This window comes from Anopheles ziemanni, chromosome 3, assembly GCF_943734765.1.
Source record: "Anopheles ziemanni chromosome 3, idAnoZiCoDA_A2_x.2, whole genome shotgun sequence".
Lineage (NCBI taxonomy): Eukaryota > Metazoa > Arthropoda > Insecta > Diptera > Culicidae > Anopheles > Anopheles ziemanni.
In genome coordinates, this window is record NC_080706.1 from 25828177 (window position 1) to 25848919 (window position 20743).

General features: G+C 48.4%; 1 protein-coding gene across 1 annotated transcript; it reads right to left on the reverse strand.

Annotated features, from left to right (window-relative positions):
* Positions 1 to 723: 723 nt before the first annotated feature.
* Positions 724 to 19876, reverse strand: LOC131284414 (uncharacterized protein DDB_G0271670). Its single transcript, XM_058313267.1, has 3 exons — positions 18842 to 19876; positions 17168 to 17306; positions 724 to 881 (listed from the first exon to the last, which is right to left on the reverse strand). The coding sequence occupies exons 1-3, from the start codon at positions 19874 to 19876 to the stop codon at positions 724 to 726; spliced, it is 1332 nt and encodes a 443-aa protein (XP_058169250.1).
* Positions 19877 to 20743: the final 867 nt, after the last annotated feature.

Sequence of the window (20743 nt, forward strand, 5' to 3'; positions counted from 1 at the left end):
CATCATATGGCAGGCCTAAGGGAGCAACAAACCGGAGTGGAAATGTATAACGCACTGGCGGGGAGCGCCAACAGCGCGCTTCTAACGGTTGCGGGTTCTGGTTTTCGGTTTACTTTTTGGCATCAAACAAACGGAAACCGTTGCGCGCCGTAGGTATTTCGATTTATTTGATTTTCACGCTGTAGGTATGGTTCATTTGTTTTCTCTTCCGCATTGTTGTTGGAATGTGGAGTGATTGGGAGGAATCTGTAGCTGTACGATTTCGCACGCATCATTTCAAAATTGATTTCAAGGGTTTCCTAACATGCGATCGATTAATACAATTTTCATAACTCGTAATTTAATATAGCAAATATGATAATTTAATTCAATCAATGGTGGAAGAGTGATCAGCAAACTGATTGCATTACTTTTCTTTATTATCAACACGTCTTTGCGTAAAAGAAATGTTGACAACGACGTGTACATTTTATCTTTCAAACAACGACTGAACAAAATATAGCACTTCACTCAGCGATCTTGTCCCCTTCCATCTTGTAAATGAATCAGCGACCCTTGTCAAACAAACTCGACAACGTCGACGGCAACGACAGGCAGCACGTGCTCGTTCGCAATCGTAGTCACGCGACAGCTTTAACAAGTCCTTAATTTATCACCATTTTCACCATGCTCGAACAGAGACCGACGTCTAGGGGACATTATTTAACGTGTCACTCGATTTGTTTACCTTTTCCACCTCGGAAGCGGGTAGAGGAAGAGGTAGGGGAAAGATATATCACCGCGAACCTGGACAACCTGGCCATTGATCGTAAGATCGAGCGATTTCTTTTGTCTCGCGAAGTAGCGGCGCTCGGACAAGAAATCGGACTTGTTCAAGTGACCTGCTGAGAGGTAAAAGGCAAAGGCATGCGGGAGATGAAAATACGCGCAAACTCACACATGTGCTGTCCACCGTAGGAGGCCACATAATTATGCTTCCGAAAGTTTTGTGCCGTTGTTTTTACATTCCGCCCGTTTAGTGGCTGTCGTCACTTTCTTGCGTGCGTCGAGCTGCTGCTGGACTCTTAATTGCCCCATTGAATTACTTCAGTCACTCGAAGTACTTAAGACGATCTGGATTTTTGTCCCCCCCCCCCCCCACTTCCCGGTCCTCCTCTTTCGTTTCTCCTTTTAAATTTCGTGGCCACCGTTCAGCGCCTACGCATTACCCATTCTTGCACTCTCCTCATTTCTGTTTCCTAGACGGCTTGTTCTACATTTCCGCCGGTCGATAGGTTAAAACTTTCTCTTGTTTCTGTTGTGATTGTAAGAAGCCTTTTTTGAAGGAGAGGGGTTTCAAAAGTCAGTTGAAATTAAACAAAATTGGTATGGCAGAAAAGCGCCAAACGCCATCAATTTTGAGTGGGCTTAATTGCCAGCGAAACGCTGTACGCTGTTTAGGATAAAAGTAAAAGCAATTAAAAGCGAGTCACACACATCCACCCAGTGTCGTACCGGATCGCTCATTCCACTCGCGATTGACCCTGTTACCGGCGTTCCGGCCGGGTTTAAATCCAAGCGCCGGCGCATTCACCGCGATTCGAGTTTAATTCGAGTTGAAATAAAACCTCTTCCATTGCGGGCCTAATTTGCGGACCGTACTGTGTGTTGTTTGTTTGCTGCTGCTGCGTGGGCGAAATTGGTCCCTCAACAGCAACTAGCAAGGCAAGGCTCGGAAGGGATTAATTAAAATTGTTTTCAAAGACTCGCTAACGGTGGCATTTGTTGAGGTTTGCTACCACGTTTGCTTCCGGGCGCCGGAGGCGAGGGGTTAAGAAAAATGAGAGTTGTCTTCCGTTTGTGTCTTTGCTTAAATGATCTCCCACATCTGTCTCCAACCGGCGAGTGCGGGGATTACTTTCTGGGGAAGGGGAGCGGGTCATAATCCGTCCGTTTCATTCCAACCGTGCGCTCGGAGCGTCCGCAACCGATGGTCGGGCTAAGATAAACAGAGAAGAAATTAAATGAACAATTTAGCAGCAGCCCTTTGGCCTTCGCGGCATTTCCCCCCGCGTCGGACTGCTCGAAGCGAGCCGAGTTTGCACTCTAATTATGCATCGGGGAAGCCGCGCGGAATCTAAATGAGCAAACGTAAGAAAAATCGCCATCCCCTGAGGGGACGGGTTGGTGTTTGCGCACGCAAGAAATAAACGCACGTGCGCCGGCGCGATCTCCGCTCGAGGGAAGCATGGAGGGGGGGGATTAGCCAAACGGAGGGGGCGGTTTATGCTTTCGCTAATGATGGCTTTCCTGCCCATCGGGCGCCTAGAATGGTTCCCTGGTATCCGATCGCAAAAGGGTGAAATCTAATCCCGCTGCAGCGCCACGGTTGCCACGATCGTCACTACTTACACCCCCACCCCCGGCCTCCCATTAGCTTCCCCTGCGATCGTACAAAGATGGGTTTTTCATAAACATACCTATGAGCCATAACTCGCCCGCCACAACAAATCGCTCCCGTTTTGATTTTGCTTTCGTTTGATGGCATACCTGCGGGAGGAAACATAAAAATGAAACATGAGTGCATGATCACGCGGAAAAAGGGGAGGGCCGGACGAAAGGATATAACTGTTTCGCTAACCCCTCGGCGGAAGGATGGAGGATCGGGTGGATAAAGATTTATTTTTCCTCTCGCGTCGGAAAGTCTGAAAGTGAAAAGTGCCAGCGATGGAAAGGTGAAATGGGAGCCCTTGACGGACGGGGAGAGGGGGGTTAAGCTCAGATCAGCCTTGCGCAAAGATGCTAATGTGCTAATAATAGAAATTGAAAACGGGGATCAGACCCCGTTAGAATGACGGGGTGGAACGGGAGAAGAATGATCCGGAGGTGTACCATTTTTAGTAATTCCAGCGAAAGGAAAGTGGTAGCCATGATGCGGCAGATCGTTAGTTTTCCCTCCACAAAAAGCACATTCATTCCGATTCTTAACGATAATGACGTGCAGGGTTCACCTATTAAGGTAGTTTCGTTTCCTACTGGATAACGCCCTTACCCTCTTTTATTTTCCCGATGGATGTTTTCCCCTTTAAATGATTCAGATCTTTCACGTAGATTACTCTATGCAGATAAATGTTACCCTTCAGGGTTCTGATCTAATTGAATAATTGATCATGTGGCTGGAAAATGCTAGCTTTAAATCGTAATTGTTTCTGGACTTGCAGTGGATAATGATTTATGTAACGCAATCCAACGTTTGGCCTCTGCATTATTTTGTAATCAATGTATAAGTTTTTATAGAACATGTTTGCCTTGTTAAACTAATTTTTAAATTGAAATTAATTTTTAAATTATACCGTTTTATTCATGTTTAATAAACAAAAAATAGTTCGGTTTATTTTTTGCGTTCAGCAGAACTAACGAATGAACGTAATCCATCTTTAACCTAATTATCCAGTAAATTAAAATCTAAATTGAATACCCAACGAACGCACGGGAACAACAGTTCCCCTTGCGTTGCTCATTAGAGCATAATCAATGCCTTCGCTTCGTTCCCTGGAGATCATTTTATGTCGAACTCGCACCATTTTTTCTCCCCTCCACCGGAAATAGGTTAGAAGAGGACTTGGCTTTGGATGGCCGACTGTGAGCTCCGCCAAGCGCCGTCATTTTCCAAAGCAGTTCGTCACCATTACCTCCTTTTTGACGGTGAAGTAGGAACGCAGACGGTGTGAAGAGGGATTTAAAGCAAAAAACCACCCTTTTTCGTCAGTTACCCAAAGGTAGTCGACGAAACTAGGTTTGTGCTATTAATATGGAGTTTTTACCGCCCATCCCATAGCATTCAAGCAGTACAGCTGGCTTTTGGTTGAATTTTCTTCTTTTAAATTTGGATGCCAATGCGGCCATCGAAGCCATCACTTATGCTTCGTGGTTTATGCTTCGCTCAATCCATCCCGCGCCCCGTCTTCCCCTCGGTAAGATCGCTTCACCGGGAGATGTGCCGAATCTAAGAAACGCGGTGGTGAAAAGCTGCTAAAGTTAAGATAAAGGGTAGGAAAAAAAAACAAACACACACACACCCAAAATGAAACGAAATGAACGAGAGAAAGGTGCTAATGATCTCATCATCATCCGCATCATGATGGCTTCAATGCACGGCCGATGCTCGGTTACCGAGTCAATTACCATCAAAACCTGGGCAACCGACTCGCTCAGTGGCCGGATCCGGAAGAGGGAACGCCGATGAGGAGGGAAGACCTTTCGCGAGCGGGTTTTGTTTCCACCCGCGGAAAGCTGCGGAAAAGTTTTCGGGTGTATCATTTCACCCGCGCTACCGAGCGGAGTACGTTTACTTGTACGCAGTTCAAATGCGCTTGAAGAACTCTTCATTGTGATTTTCTATTTTAAATTGATTTTGTTTCTTCATTTATCTCCGGAAAAGCCCTTAGGTCCGCTGGGCAGCTTGTTTCAGCCGCGCTCATCGGAGTCGTTCGGTTTCGAGCTGCAGAAAAACCCGCGTGTCTAGTGTTCGTGGCGATGAAATTGAGCCTCCTTCACTTTCAAGCCACATTGTAGGACCGCTAGACAGATTAAAGAGGCGTGGATTAGTTCAAATAAAGGGAGGGAAGAAAAAAGAAAACCCTTTTGCGGCCACCCGGGTCCTCTGTCCGTGTTGGGGGCCGGACCGTGGGGCAACTTCCACTGGCCTAACTGAATTATACCTTGTTAATAGATAAATTTCATTAAATTTCTGTCTTGCAAGCGCAGCCCCGTGCTAGGTGCCTGGCCTGCGGTACAACTACCACAACCGGCCGGCGGACACTTTGACGTCTAACGTACCGCGGAGCGCATCCCAGGGTCCGTTGGAACAATAAAACTAACAGTACTCTCCGCGCGCGGAAGGTACGCTCGACCACGCAAATGTACACGCAGGGTCCAACATCGATATGGGACCGGGGGAGATGATGCGGTGGGTGAAAGTGGCGAACCGCGGAGGGAGACTGGACTGCAAATAGACGCAAGAAAATCGCCCGATCGGCCCTGATATCGGCACGCCGGGGTTCTGCTACGAGGATGATTTCCTCGCTTGCGCGATCGTTGAAGTCTTTTGGCGCCAATCGAAGACGGCGGCGATGGCGGCTACGTTGAGTTTAATGATAATCGCCCACAGTCATACAATCAATCAACCCACCGGGCGCCCGTCCCAACAACCCTTCCTTCACCCTTCCCTCCCCTGCTCATGTTTTCCCCTCGGTACTTCCAGTTCCGTGGTGGAATCTTGCCGGGCATTCCTTCTACCCATTCCAGTTGCCTCAACGCGAGCTGCATTGGGGCTGAAGAGGGCTTCAACCTTCGCTGCAACCAGGAACTATTTGTGTGCTTGTTTTTCCGGAACTTCAACAACGCTGCCCTGCCGCTTGACGATCGGCGGAAGCTGTGTCAACAAGTCGGTCCAAGTGATACTAGACATTTTTCACCACGAGACGAGAGATCTAGAGCTAGGGGTGCGTTGGTTTCAAGGGAGAAGAAAACAGAACTCTTTTTTCCCGTTGTTCGCATGAAGCAAGGGTGGCAATGCAATGATTTTGGTGTTGATGTTAAAAGCAACCTTTGTGATTTTCTTTCTTCCTGATAAAATTCGAAAGTAAATTAAATAATTACCTTTTCAAGCGGAGGGCGATAACATTTACCATCAATTGTGGGTGTTTTCTAAAAGTATGATTGACCCGATCGACAGTGAAAACAGACATTCTATGGAGTGAAAAATTTCGTGAAAAAAGGTGCGCTTTTACAATTAATTCGAATGATAATTCAATTTAACGATTTCCAAACACGATGGAATGTAAGTCTATGAATGCCACATTTTACACATTGTTGCTGTTGTTCGATCAAATCTATCCGGTGCAATTACTTATGCTTTTCACTCTCGTTTGGCGAGGAAAAATCATGATGAGTTAATTGAGCTGAGGCAGGACGGCGTGCTGCGAAGTAATTGAGACAAATTGCTTGACCCTGGGTTTGACGAAATTTGTAGGAGAAATTGTGAACCGGGTGCGTTAGGCCACACAAACATTGTAGTTGCTTAATAAGCTTACTAAGTAGCAAGAAAAAGATGTCGAAAGGTGGCTCTTTGGTGAGTGTGAAAGTGAAATTTTACGGATGAGCCTTTTTTTTATACCCATACCATACCCTGTACATTTTTCTAATCTCAGGTTCAAGTCCAGCATTCGGGGCGTAAAAGCCACTCTCAACCCGTCAGCTAATGGCGCCCGTGCAGCATTATCGGAAAGTGCGCTTATCGCAATCCATGACCTCGCATCGCTTCCATTAGCCTGCAATCAGTTGCCGGACCGGCTAGCAGATGCTTTTCCCGGGCTTTAGCTTTCGGTTTATCTAGTGCGCACGATTTAGTTGTGGCATTCTGGTAGGAGGGAAGCTAAACCAAATCTCCCGAAAGATCGTAACCTCGCGCGGGCGAACGGGAACGAAAGTGAGAGCAAGTGGTGTGAAAACAAAGCGTAAAAAACCAAAGATTCATCCGGACGAGACGATAAATTCGCTGATTGATTTTTCACCTGTCGAAACCGGTGGGACCAGTTTTGGCATCGCGCGGAGCTTCATGCGGGAGGCTGCTGGACGACGCCACATGCCGAAGAAATGAATCTTGCATTAGTTTTCCTCTCCTTTCTCAACACCTGCGCCGTCCGTCGGTGGTATTAAGTCTCGGTGGAGATGTGGAAGTGTGGAAACAAAAACGTCCAAACGGGCATTTTCTGCAGTTCAGTCACGGATGTTGCAAACGCCGTCGACGATCGACCAGACGAATCGTTTAGCCTTTGACTTTCGACGGCGCCTCCGGATCCACCCTTGCGTTTTGGCGCGTTTCGACATCGCGGTTTCGCGTTCGCATTGTGATTATGCTGATTTTCGTCCGAAACGGTGCCGCCTGTTTTTCTACTCTGCCTTGAACTTGGAAGGATAAGCAGCGCTGTTTCCTCCACACTTTCGGCCGTAAATCAATCGCAAATAAATGGAAGCCGTTTGCAAGGTGTTCGCCGTTTGAATATGGATTAGATGGAAATGTTCCGCACTGCACGAGTGATGGCAGTTCCGTCTTCCGTGAGTTTAAATTTTGTGTTAGGTCTAGGCGATACGCTGATTTTATTCATCAGTGCTATAAACGATGGACAGTAAATGCCGTTTTTATTGTCGAGGATTCGGATTGCACTTTTATTGTGCAGCGTTATGTCTGAGATATGCTAACAAGTTTAATTTCTAATGTCATCAATATGTATCTTTGGTCAGTTCAGGTGTTTTTGTACATCAATTCTTAGTGGCCATTTTTGCCTATCGTTCACGAAACCGCCAGTTGCTTCTTCGTGGTCCAGTTTTTATCAATTATTCTTTATGTATATCTTTTCTATGCTTCGGTGAAACTCCACCACGAAGCAGTTGAACTTTCCACGCACCAGAGTTCAAACTCGTTCGTCAGGCAAATGAACTCTCGCCGATTAATTGCATGATGAGCATCGATGGTGCTTGCAACGGTACGGCGATCGGCGAACATACCCCCACGAAAGGTTATCGTCCCCCGTGAATATCACCTGAGAGATTTCAATGCTTCGATGTAGAACGATGTGTGGTGCGGATAAATTCCGATAATTTACATAATTAGGAGTTGATTTCTTCGATGGCAGGCAAATTACTTCCGATCGAATTCTCAAACCGTGTGTCGTGTGGATGTGTTAGAATTTTGAGGAGTATTGAGTTGGGGAGGATGTTACCGATCAACCGCTTAATGATTGGTGTACTTATGGTCAATCAACGTTCTGTTTCGTTTCGATCGAAAGTTTGCGATGAAGGGAAAGTGTACGCAGTTGAATAGATCGATCCAACCTGTCGTTGTCTTGTTAGAAAACCTTGAACGTGTGTTGCATCGAAACCTTAACAAACATTTGAAATCGAAATGATGGAATGATAGAAAACCAAAACCACATTTTCTTGATTTACTGTGCAAACCATTAGCGTTCGGTTATCAAAATCGGACCAATCGGTTCGCGTGCCCATTTCCACCGGTCGTTGGCCATCGTAACACACTTTTCCCGACCGCCAAACCTGCGGGCTGAAAACGAGATTAAAACCGCAGGATCGTTGCGTACCCCGGGAGGTTGCTCTCGATCGCATCGGATTCGCAACGAGTCAATTCTATCGATTCGCTGACCACGATGATGGTGCTTTAGCGGGAACTATGCAGATCCACTTTCACTACCCGGCCGGTTTGCGGAGGTTTTCCTTTTTCCGCGCCGGGATGGGGGCGTACGCAAAAAAGGCCCGTTTTCCTTCCCTGCCAGCGGGCGAACGAAACGGTCGATGCGCCTGCGTTCGGTGTCGTGGAGGAGCCGAAGTGGAAAGTTAATGGTACGGCATTTGTCTCAAATGAACCGCGAAGTGGAAAAGTGCCGGGCGATGCGATGGAAATATGAGTGAAACCATCAGAATTTAGCCGTCGCGAGCTGTTGATCGCCAACCAGGTCATTAGATTGTTTGGCTTTCTTGTCGGTCGGTTGGTTTGCTCGGTAAAGGCTCCACCGCGGGCAACAATGGCCGGGTGGAGTTGGGCGGGAAAATGTGCGGCCCCGTAATCTGTTTCCCTAATCGTGGCTAATCTCGCGCCGTCCGGGGGAGAGACTGGAGGGTCTCGGCGGCGAACGATACCCCTAGGAGGGACTCCTTTTAAGGGCAGGTACACGGTTCCAAATGTAGGGTTTTGGTTTTTTGTCCCGATTGATCAGGGCGATCAGTTTTTCTTGTTTTATCTGCAGCGTTTGGCGGAGGGAAAATGCAGCCTTATGCAGCCCGAGTCCGTGACACAGCGTGAAGTAATTTATGCTAGAATAATCCAAGGTTCGCCGAGGCCAAACACGATCGTTATCACCCTATTAGTTCGGTCTCCCTCGGAGACGGGACCGTCTTTGGGCATTATAAGCGTTGTAATGATCCGGGGGGAAACCCTACTGCACGAAGTCAAATAGGTTCCCGATCGACCAGATCCCGGAGCGACTTGCAGCCCCAACGTTAGCGCCTTGGGCTGACCTTTACCTTCCATTTTATGCTAATTCACGATGGGAAAAAAAAGTTGACGAGACCACAAAAATAAGCGAACCAATCATAATCGAGATGTTTTCGACCCACTAATGGTAGGCGAGGAAAGCTGCAGCATATTACATCCACCGGCCACCGATGCAGTCGTAGCGGTCAATACGTACACCAACACACCCGAAAGGTCTCACACACGGTCGCGTCCGGACGGGTGGACCGTTAATTTGAAGAGTGGCGATTAAAAACGATAATCACCACAGTTAGGGTGCGTCTCTGGGCCGTGGAAGATTCCGGTTTGTTTGGATAAATCGACCCAAAAACCTATTCCCAGGGTAGAACGTGAATGTAGGGGAAAAAAAAGACATCTCGTATCCAAACGGGAATTCTTCTGTGTGCCAGAATCTAACGCGTATAAACTGGTATAAGAACGAGCAACCCCCTGTGGAAGTAACGGGGAAGGGGAAAAATCAACAAACACTTCAGTTTAAATTTTCATGACTCTATTATTTTGCTTCCACCGTTCAAGCCGTTCCTTCTGATTGCATTATGTCTCGGAACCCGAAAAATCTTCGATTTGTTCGACCAAATTGCGCTTCCAGTTTGATGCAGCAGGAAGGGAAGAAGAGGAAGAAGTAATCAGTAAGCAACGGACTTTGCCACACAGACAATTTAAACACGAGGGGAGCAATCCAACTTCAAATAGAAAGTTACATCAGTTCCGTTCCGGAGTTTTGTTTCCTTTGTAGTACAGAATGTGTGTTGGTTTGTGGTGTGTTGCCACCGAACGGCTAACGGTTGGCGCATTAATGTCAGGAGTACCCTCTTTAAAAAGTAAAAAAATGAGTATCGACCCGCATTTATTTTATCTGTGGTACTGGAGTAAGCTTACTTTTTCTTTTCAAGGGTGTGACGTGGTTAGAGGAAAATCTGTTTTATTTTATTCGAAAAGCGGTTCGACGCTTATCGTTCGAACAGCTATCAAGTCACTCTTTGGTAACGAGCTGAACAATGTTTAAAATGTTATCTATTCAGGTCTTACTTTTTTAGTTAATAGCCCATTTTAATACTACGTTAAAGTGTACGGCGTAATTGATTCCCGCAAGGAAATAAGATTGAGAACAAAAACGTGCGTGAATGTGTTTAAAAAACCACCAATCCCTGGCGTTGTGGCGTTAAGCGTCGATTATTGTTTCGATGGAGTGCCGGTTTTATGACCTACCCAGCCCGAGGGCCCAAATACTGACCAACTTCCCCGTAACGGACACCGCACGCTCCGACCGACCACCTGGGAACACCTGACCTTAATCTTAATCACCTAATCGCGCACCCGATCCCCGGGCTGGAAGTGTGGAAGTAATGGCTAACGTTTACGTTGATTCGCATCTCTCGTCGGGTCGCGCGCAATCTTTTGCGAGGCGTTCATAATATTTATCCCGACCCAAACAATGACCACTCCCTCGGGGTGGAGCGGGGTTTCGGGTTTTTCCCCGCCGAAACGTCAGACATTGTTGGGTGAGAATTAAGCTCCAAAGTCCGCCAAGTTGCGCCAACTTTTCGGTTGCTTCATTGTTGCCACACTCCGAAGGGTGAAAAGTGGAATTTTCTCCACACCGCAACGGGTTTGTTTCGGTTGGTGGGTTAGTAATCCCAAAAGGCACCAGTTTTGATCTGTATTTTTACCCCCCTTCTACTCCCATATTTTTATCAAATCAAGAACGTTTTTCTCATTTCGGGGTAAGCATTTCATTTTAATTACCGTTTCAGGGCCGGACAATGGCTCGCCGTGTGATTGTGGAGGAAATTCGTTCGCTTTTTTCTTCGCCCGCGATCTTCTCTTCTGCAATGCTCCGGAACGGTTTAGGTGTAGCTGTTCTTTTTTATGGTGTGTTACTTGCGGATACTATTTCTAGGTCATTGGTGTAATGGTACACGGGCAGACGATAGAACTGCGTTTTTTTTTTGGGAGAGTTTCGTAAGTTCCAGCTCACAATGGCCTTGGTGGAGAATGGTTTGATTCCGCCAATAGAAATCATTGCAAGATGGGGCTGAAGGGGTGTAAAAATCATCCCTTTTTTTTAATTCGCAGCACGTTCGCCCAGGTACTCCGCAGAATTCTAGACTACTTGCGGAAAACTATCCCACGGGAATGTTTAAGCTACGGGAGTGTTGGAGCAGAATCTCTCCGGCCGTTACAATCGTAAAGCAGCCCATTTGGCGTGGATGTAGGAAAGCATCATAAAAGCGCGTGAAAAGTGTCAACGGATGGCAAAATCTTCCATGCAATGGACGGCGGACCGTTTCCGTCCTCCGTGGTTCAATTTTTTGTTGAGGTTATGCTGCGAGAAGATTCTAGGTAATTTTTTAAAAGAACTCCACCGACACTTCACTGGTTTGTGATGTGGCAGAACAACTGACAGCTGCAGACGAGGATAATTGATTTATTCTTGACGGTGCAACCTGTTTGGAAAACGTTCTTACAATGTGTTTGCCCCTGCAGAAACATTCAGTTAACGGTAGCGCATCCGAAACCTTTTTTTTTGACTCGTCATACTAGTTTTGTTTTCATCGCTCAGCTCGAAACACATTGGATTTGTTGTTTATTTGTTCACCTTGAGGAGAGTAGAATTCACAGCGTCCATTGTTTGCACGAATTGTGCATCATTTTTCCGAGATTTCAAGCCGGAAGATTGATTCCCAAGATTGACTTTTCTGCGTTGGTGACAAAGGTGTGAACCGACGGGTGGCCGGAACGAACGAAACCTGTGCGGACACCTTCGGAACCCGGCTCCTCATCATCTACAAGCGGTACTGCTGGTGGCTTCAACCATCATCATTAAAGTTTAATTTCGATCATCCCGATCGCCAACGTGGTAATAACGGTTGTCGTGCTGGGAAGGAATATTGCCGTGCAACGGGTATCATTTCTGCATACCGTTCACTGTTCCGATCGTAGTAGAGCCTACTAGTGGCTTACTTAGCCGGTACGAGTGGTCGTTGCGTAAGGAAAGAAAGAGCTCGATGCGACGAAGGTGACGAACCTCCTAGGGCGTGTCATCCGAGCGGTGCGAGTTAATCGATCGAGAATACCACCATTGCAAGTACAAGGATACCGCGGGGTTCCGCGGGGAAGGAACGGTAATGCTGTAGATAAACATAAACCCATCCATCTTTTCCCGCGTAGTTATTATAATCATTACTATCAACCCTTCTTGCAGAGCCTAGGTGACGCGGCGAGCTGCATGACATCGTCAACTTCTCATCCCCAAGGGTTGTTTTTTTTTGTTGCGAAAACATTCCGAACCCGTCGACAACGTTCGGATTCGTTCGATGGGAACCGGAATGGATTGGAATGAGTGTTTACGAAGCGCACCGAGCGCATATTTGTGCCATTTGAATTGCTAATGATTAGCATTTTTCCTGGAAAAGAAAAGAAATTGGTCCCCGCGGGGATGGGAAAGCCGCACCAAGAAAACTCATCATTCAACGGGCACCGTAAATAAGCTGCATCCATCTGTCAGCCGGGTTGCTCGGAACGGATCGGTGTAGAATTCAATTTTCCCATCACACAAGAGGTGGAAAGTGAAAGAAGGGGGTTCGATCACGGGCACAATGAGCCGATTCATAATTTCGCTAACTGAAATCGAATGCTACCCCTCGAGGGAGGTAGTGGAAAGAGAAATTCTAATGCTTCAGATTCGTAGAAAACATTAAACTTCCGCACCTCTCCTCCCTCCATTCTGAAGACAGCCATTTATATTTGTATGCGTGTTTGCGTGCAAGTCGGGTGGATAAATTCAATTTTCTCCATTTACCGATTGAGTTGATGAACCTGTTCGCACAACGGGAAAACGGAAAGTATTTCCCGGACTCTCACTGCCAATCGCACAGAACTTCTGCCGTGGGTTTGCGGATTGTGTAACGCTGGCATGAGCTGCCAAAACGGGTTAGGCGAAGAACCCCGGAGCAGCCGGGAATCGCCCGGCGTGGCGGTCGTCCATCAGCCGTCCGTCGGTCGGCATTAATTTGCAGTTTGAAGGCTATTAGCGGGCGCGATGCCTGCACGTTCCGAGCCGGTCGTCGAGAGCCGAACGTCGGTGGTGGATGTGTCGATCAGCGGCCGGAAGGCCTCGGTGGTCTCCTCTCAGCAGACCGAGCCCACCGGCCAGCCGATGCAATCAGAAACATTTGTTGCACCACGCAGCAGCACGCAGGGTTGCGCAAGCGCACGTCGTCGGTGCGCATCGATGTTGGTACACCGATAGGGGGAAGCACGCACACCAGGGCCCAGAAACTGGTCCTGCCGCCACGAGAACCCTGTTTACAACCGACCAGTTTGTTTTTTTTTTCATTCAGGCATTCTTTTCCGCGCCGATCGATCAGAACGTAAACGACCTTCCCGCTCGTTTGTTACCGCTAAGAACGATAAAAGAAAAGACAGGAGTCACGAGGCGATGGCAGCTGACAAGTGCATTGATGCCTAGCGGTTCCATGGATGAAGCCATCTCACGACGGGCGGGGGGCTTTAACGGTCTCGATTTGTGCACTGGGTTAAGATTAATTTGATTTATGTGCATCAATGATGGGCTTATCGGAAATGTATCGGTTCCGTGGAACAATTCAGGTGCTGTTACTTGCGCATGAATATAAATCTTTGTCAGGAATTGTTCTAATCGTTTGATGGTTTTATCACATGTTTCTCGTCTTTTTCTTGTTGTGTTTATTACTGTTATATGCCTTTAACAATAATAAAACAAATTTATGATGTTTGAAGTCGTAAGTAGTTTTCAATCTTTTAAAATTGACAAATGAAAAGGTTCTTATTTAATCTCAATAATGAACAACACGATAAATTTATTGACATCATAAAGAAGATTGACATAACAAATTATTGCGTGGACTTTTATTATACCTCCTCTGGGTTCTTCCCTCAACCTTTGAGGTGCCCTTTAAACACGCCCATCGAGCAAAACACTCAACTTAACTAACAGCCACAGATAACGTCCCGGGAAAGTGCGCTGCTACAAAATTGAACTAATTAAAAAGGGCGTGATTTTGATGGGGCTGTTGTAATTGTCGTAAAAAAAAACTGGATCGTGGCCACTTCGTTCTGCGTTCGTTGGCAGAAGTCATTGAAGAACAAAGGGAAGCAACGGCTGTCGATGGCTTCATTCCGACTGCTGGTGCAAAACACCGATGAAACGGTCGGTTTCCCATGGGAGTGCAACGTTCGGGTACCATTATTGGTGCACTCCCCGTGGCAGTGTTCCCACTCGCAAAGGGCGTTTATGATAAACGTCAAATTTTATGCTCAACCTCCGTGGCGTGTGAAGTGTGTCAGTGTGGGGAAGCGCAGCCCGTGCGGGCCCAAACCCCATACGGAGGTTTTCCAGACCTTCCCCTACCCTTTCCCCCACCCCCTGGGACCGGTGTATGCAGAACTGATGCTTCGGTTTCGTCGGTGACGATACCGAAATGGTGCCAACGGCCCAGTTGCCCTCGCCGGCGGAACCACGTACGAGCGACGAGCATTTTCCTGCGTTTTTCCGTGAAAACCCTTCGGCCGCGGGATTTACGGCCCGCATTCACCGTCGAGACAAAGCACGGGAGAAACGCCGGAAATTCGTCGCTCGTGGTGTGGCGAACTGCGTTTGCGACGGGCGTGAACTGTCAACCGTGGTTGTGACTAACTGTACTAGCCGGGCCGTTGCAGTGGCTAAACTCCCGGGTAATGTGTTGCGTAAGGGCTCATGACTACGCGGTACCTCACCCCGCCGTTCTTAAGTTTCTCCGACGAAAGGCGACAGTGAAGATCATTACCACTGAAGGTGGTTGAATGAATGGATCAGTGGAGAACTTGACGGAAGCGTCCATTCCGCGGGGGTTCCGAGTGATGTTCGATCGCACCCCGGGAGGCTGAACGTTGATTAACCGCCGATCCATACCACGGTCAGGTCCGGAATCGGGCAGAACGACACGGCACCGGTACTGGCTTGATTAGATCATCCAATTTTGTTTAATTAAATTTAATTCGAAGCGTATCCCGGTATCTCCCAAGCGGAGCGTTCAAATGGCACACCAATGGCTTAATTTCGTACCCATCCCAATTCCACCCGAACTACTCGACAAATCGTTCCGTGGAGGGCCAAACGTGTAGGTTTCCCCGGGCGCCCGGTTCCCCCGCCGGCCCTAATGTGATTCTTTCAGCACCATCACGTTACTACCGATGCTCCTGCGGATGGTGATTATCCAATTAGACCGGTACCGTAGTGCTCGGGGTCATTCCTCATTCTGTCCCGATCGGGACCCAGCTCCGGGGGCCCCCCCTCCGCGGCCCCGTCAATTACTCCCGTTCTGCGTTCTCGGTCGATTCGCAAATGCGTATCTTCATCTGGCGTTGTCCGTTCCCGTTCGTCCGGCCTCCCGGTGGCCGTTTGTTTACACATCACTTTCGTTGTGTCCACATCGCTGGCCGGCCAGTCGGGCGATAATTGGACGGTAAATTCACGGTTCGCGAGCTGATATTCCGGCCAGCGTTCGCTCCGGTTCCCGGCGCGCAAGCATGTGATTGAGAGGGAAGATTGTTACAAGTGAGAGAGAAAACCAAGAATAGAATAGAACGACCACCATACACTCAACAGGCGAGGGGTTTTAAAGAATTGGCGAGTAAGATGTAAAAGACCAGAGAACTCTAATTATATGAACTAGAGATGGCGCACCGAACTCACAGAATAGTCACGGACTGCCCGCAGAGGCGTTTCTCAAGAATGTTTGGCAAATTCGAAATGAAGGTAATATTTTCCCTTTTGTTGTAGTTTGTCAAAACTGGACAGCTAAAGTTCTCGTGTGTGAAGCCACGAACGGTAGCTCGGGGGTCATGTTAGAAGCAACCATTGTTATCGTTCTAACGGTGCGTCCAGAGGGAAGGTTTCATGGTCCACTGAAGTGTCTATCGGAGGCATGTTTTGTGTAAGAAAGTCAAATCGTTAAAGAGCTTTAGATTGATCCTCATTATTATCGCAACTCTTCTTCAGACGAAATGGGAAGATAAATGAATCCCTAAGTATGTCTTATCCGGTGGACAAGTTTTCCTCAGATTCGCATTTTTCAAACCTAGAACAGGTTGCTGTTCCGTGTTGTTTAGAATTTTTCCTACCCCTAATTGTTTATTCATAAGCTCAGTGATAAATCTTACGCTTTATGATACAACTCCCCGTTCTTGCAGTAGTTTCATGCCATAAATTAGCTCGCGGAGGGTAGAATATTATTTTGGGCTATTGGGCAACATAAAACGGGTCCTTTACGACCGAGCGAGGTCTTTTCTCACGAGAATCTGGAAGATGTATGGCTAACAGTAGCAGCGACACACTGGAGAACTAATATTGACCTACGCCAACGAGCCGCAGAGTTCTTTCTGGCCCGGAGCTCTCAATAACTGTTTACGCCCTCCGAGGCCTCCGTGCGATTCCATTCTCCAAACCAGGAAGGAAGAGAAGCGAACTCCAGTTCGTTCTGGTCTGGCCCAAAGAATGGCCCATCAACGCAACGCGCTGCGGTTCGTTTGCATAATGACCGTTTCATAACAGGGCATCCCGGTACCTTCCCTTCCCTCCCCCCCACCCCTACGGCCATGGACAATCGGCCCACGTACGCCGCCAAGTGACACAAATTCCAAGTTTGCGGTCGGCAGAGAGTGACAAGGGCGACCACAAATCCTAACGGTGTCTCAACGGGCGCTAGTGCTGTTAAGTACAAATTACGCCCGGCCACTAAAAGACGCCTCTCGTAAATTGTGCCGCGAACAACTGCGTCGCCGTTGTTCTTGCACGACCGCAAAGTTCTCGACGCACGCGCTGTAGGCCCTCCAGATGATGGGCCCGGACCAGGCTGGACCGCGGCTAGGTCCTGACCGTGATGGCACGCCTACGGCTCATTATACGCGATGTGGCATTCCAAGTGCCAGTTCTGCGCTGCGATGCGGAAGACATTCTCGAAAAAGGGGGGGGGGGACCCTCTAATGACCTGCTACGGTTCGCTCCGGTTCTCTGCAGAACCTCCCGGCGGGCAACATGGTGCATCCTGCAATAAATACCCGGACCGCCGATCAAACCGACCGATAGATCATGGTGATTGATGTGTTCCTTTCGGTGCACGCTCGCCTCATAGATAGAGGATCCGGGAGAAGATTTATCGGCTCGCGGGGCAACGGACACGCCCGGTTTGCCCCGGTCCTGAAAGTTGGGCGATTAATTAGCGTATCGTGGCGATTACGGCGAGGATCGCGTGATGGCGGCACTTTCCTTTGCCCAGCTGATCGGTAATGGAGCTGTCCCACTTCGTGGAGTCGGACGCGAACTGGCGAAGGTTACTTCCTCCAACCTGGCGATCGCGCTCTGGACAAAACCTTTCCGATGCTTCCGTACTCGCAAACTCCGCGGGTTTCGGGGTCGACTTGGAGCCGAATGGAGACTGTACCGGTTGCGATCAGTGCGATCGCGTCTGGTTGTCGGCCTACGGGATTACCTGCCGGCGTAGTTGATCTTAATGGAACTGGCCGGCAAATACCTCATCCACTACAGCCACCAGCGGGGGGGATGGATAAGATTTTCGGCTTGGGATTTATGCAGCCCGAGAATAAACCGTTAAGGAACCGTTCCTCAACGAGGTACCGAAGTGGAAGGCATTGGTCGGGTAAGTTACTCACAAGATCGTACCGAGCCGACGAAAGCTATCCGCCTGGTGGTGTGTTGATGTTTGCCGGTTTAAATGAGGCCTGAGCAAAACTGGCCCCTCGGTTAGACGAGGTGGCGAGAGTGGCAACACGAACGCAAGTGAATTCTCTAGTACGGGACGAGCTAGGTTCGAGTGCTGGGCTATAAATTTAGCCGCAACTCATAGTGCACTACGGTGGAACCTACTTTTTCCTCCGCCGACCGATATTGTAATGTGGGTGAGAGTGCTGATTTGTTCTATATTTTATTACCACTCCACCGGTGAGTGGATATGATGCTGCTATTAATTACAGCACTTGAAACAAATTCCACCCAGTGCGAGAAACAATTTATAGCCACTTGACTGCTAAGCCTACGATTAGTTTAATCTAATAAAAACCGTGTTGTTATGTATAGACCAATAAAACTGTCACCTCTATCCAAGGGAATCGCGTAATATCAACCACACAAATTAACTTTTCTTCAGATTGTACCAGTGCAAACCATATATTTCTTATTGAGGTTATGTTTACACAATCTCTCGGTCCATAAAACGGCAATTCACTGTGGGTCTTTACTCCTGCCGTACACAATCCAATCAACAACGCTTTCCCGTTCCCCACAGTTCTAGTAGTGTCTCACCGGACCCAAATATTTTGAGACTGTCATTCAACGAAATATGTCTGGAGCATCTGGAGCGCGGGAAAACGCTGGAACTGGTTTATTTTTCTACGATCTGGTGTGGCTTTAATATCTGGTTATTCGTCATCTCTTCGTTAGGGCACGAAAATTAGGTTAAACTCTCCCGAACCGAATGCGCCTCGACGATGGTGGCATTCGTGGCTGTTGGGAAAAAACGGGGTGTTCCACAACCGTGTTCCATCTCACCTTGTAGGTTACTACCCGGAACCTTGAGCTATATGTGCTCGGATCGCTTCGGGGCTACATAACGTAATATCGGCGTGGCGAGATTAATAGCTTTGGGCAAGACACCGAATGGGGTAGGAAAAAGGGAAGTGGGGAAAAACAAACTGCCCTGTCATCGAAGATCCTACCTTGTCTTTGTTGTTCCCAGCCGGTCCGGAGGCGGTGCCATTTTCTGGAGCCGGAATCGATACCGCCGGTGGAGTCTGCTGAGGGCCATTGATGCCACTGCCGCCGGTGTTGCCGTTGCCGTTGCTACTGCTTGCGACGGCATTGCTGCTGACACTGACCTTGTTTACGTTGATCGTGCTCGGTCCAACGCCAGCATTGGTGGTCGGCTTGTTGGCCGCCTGGGCCTGTGCAGCAGCAGCAGCCGCCGATAGCTTGTTCTTGTTTTTGTTGGAGCCGTTTTTGTGCGACAGACGTCGAGGGGTGCTCGCTCGAATCGGTGCGGCGGCCGTCGTCATCTCGAGGGTCGCGTTCCGTGCCGTTGGGACTTCCGTCGAACCGGACGACCCGTAGGAGGCGCTCGTCGAGACGGTCGATCCACGGATGGGGGTGGAAGTCGACGCCGTTGTGCTGCTGGTAGCCGCGCTTGTGGTGGAAGGCTTGGTGGCTTCAGACTTTGTCGGGGTGCTGGTCAACGCCTCGGCACGGGGCAGATCGGATGAAGGCGCCGCGGAAGTGATGTCTCGGTTGGTCGCCACTTCACTCGTGAGCGCTTCGGTGGACGTACTCGAGCCCAACGTTGTTGTCGTCGTGGTCGATGTCACGGTGGAAGTCGTCGTCGACGACGCTACCGTGGAGGTCCGGGGTGAACTTTGCGCCTCCTCACTGCGCAACGCCTCAGGGAGCTCATTCTCCGACACATCTCGCTTCCGGCGCCAGTTACTACCGAAGGTGTGCGCCTGAAGATCGCTGATCAGCTGCCGGTACTGTGGATTGTTCAGGAACAGCTGATCGATCGAGAGAAAATCGTACCCGTCATCGTCGCTCTTCAGCTCGCGATCGTCACCGGTGTCGGAGTCGAGCGGCGTCACCGAACCATCATCATCATTACGTTGCGCAGGATCCACTTTGCTCGGCACCGATGGGATTGCGAGAATTCCCACCACTAGCAACTGCACGCTCAGCAGCAGCGCCAACCACTTTTGACAGGTCACCATTTTTGTCGACTAAACTGTGCGGGTTGGGGTTCGACTTTGTCGGCGAGCGATATTCGATCGTAATCTAAATGCACCGACTTAAGGCGACACGTTCCAGTTGCGCGGAGATTACTTGAACTTTGCACAGCTCCCGAGGGAACTGGGGAGGGTTGCAAAAGGTGAACTGACTTGCTATGACTGCTTGCTCAACAGTACCACATTGTCCCACGCTAGTTCCGCGGCGTAAGAGGCTATAAAATGGCTGTATCTAAAATCTGTCGGCAAGCTTGTTCCTGTGTCGTAAGACAATGCCGGTGATCGTTCCGTCTGGGTCTTCAAAGTCACTCAACCCAAACCGTGTGTTGAACCTGCGACCGAAAGAGAAAAAGTAAACAGAGAACGAAATTATAGGTTAGTGTTATTTCTGTCAGGGGAAAGAACAAAACAAAAAAAAAACAGTTGATGAAGATGATGATGAAATGCACAATTGTGGTTTGTCATACTGTCTTGGAGATTAAGAGACCACCGACTAGGCTAACAGTCGCCGGCATGGAGGTGGAAAGTAATTTGTAGTCAGTTTTTGGAACAGCACACCGACCTCTGGAGATCTTATCGGAGCGCTCTGTATCCATTAATCTTCGATGGGGGAGGAAAACACGCATCGTTTATCGATGCCATTACGATAAGCCCCAGGCTAAAGGGGTTAGGAAATTACATCAAAGACAATGTATTAATTATTTAAGAGTTTTGAATGGCCCATTTGCTCCATTACGGCGTATTATAATTACAATAATATGTTATTTTTGCTGTCCATAATAGCAATCTAAAGTGTCATATCTTGAAATAAATGTGTTGTTAATCACATACACCAAGGAAAATTTATTCTAA

What these genes read in the sequence shown, in the direction of transcription:
- LOC131284414 (XM_058313267.1), bottom strand. Translation starts at nt 19,876, where the DNA reads ATGGTGACCTGTCAAAAGTGGTTGGCGCTGCTGCTGAGCGTGCAGTTG. An exon ending in CTGGGAACAACAAAGACAAG is followed by an intron (nt 17,307 to 18,841) that starts GTAGGATCTTCG and finishes CCCAACTTTCAG; the next exon opens with GACCGGGGCAAACCGGGCGT. An exon ending in CGGTTTGATCGGCGGTCCGG is followed by an intron (nt 882 to 17,167) that starts GTATTTATTGCA and finishes ACCTCTCAGCAG; the next exon opens with GTCACTTGAACAAGTCCGAT.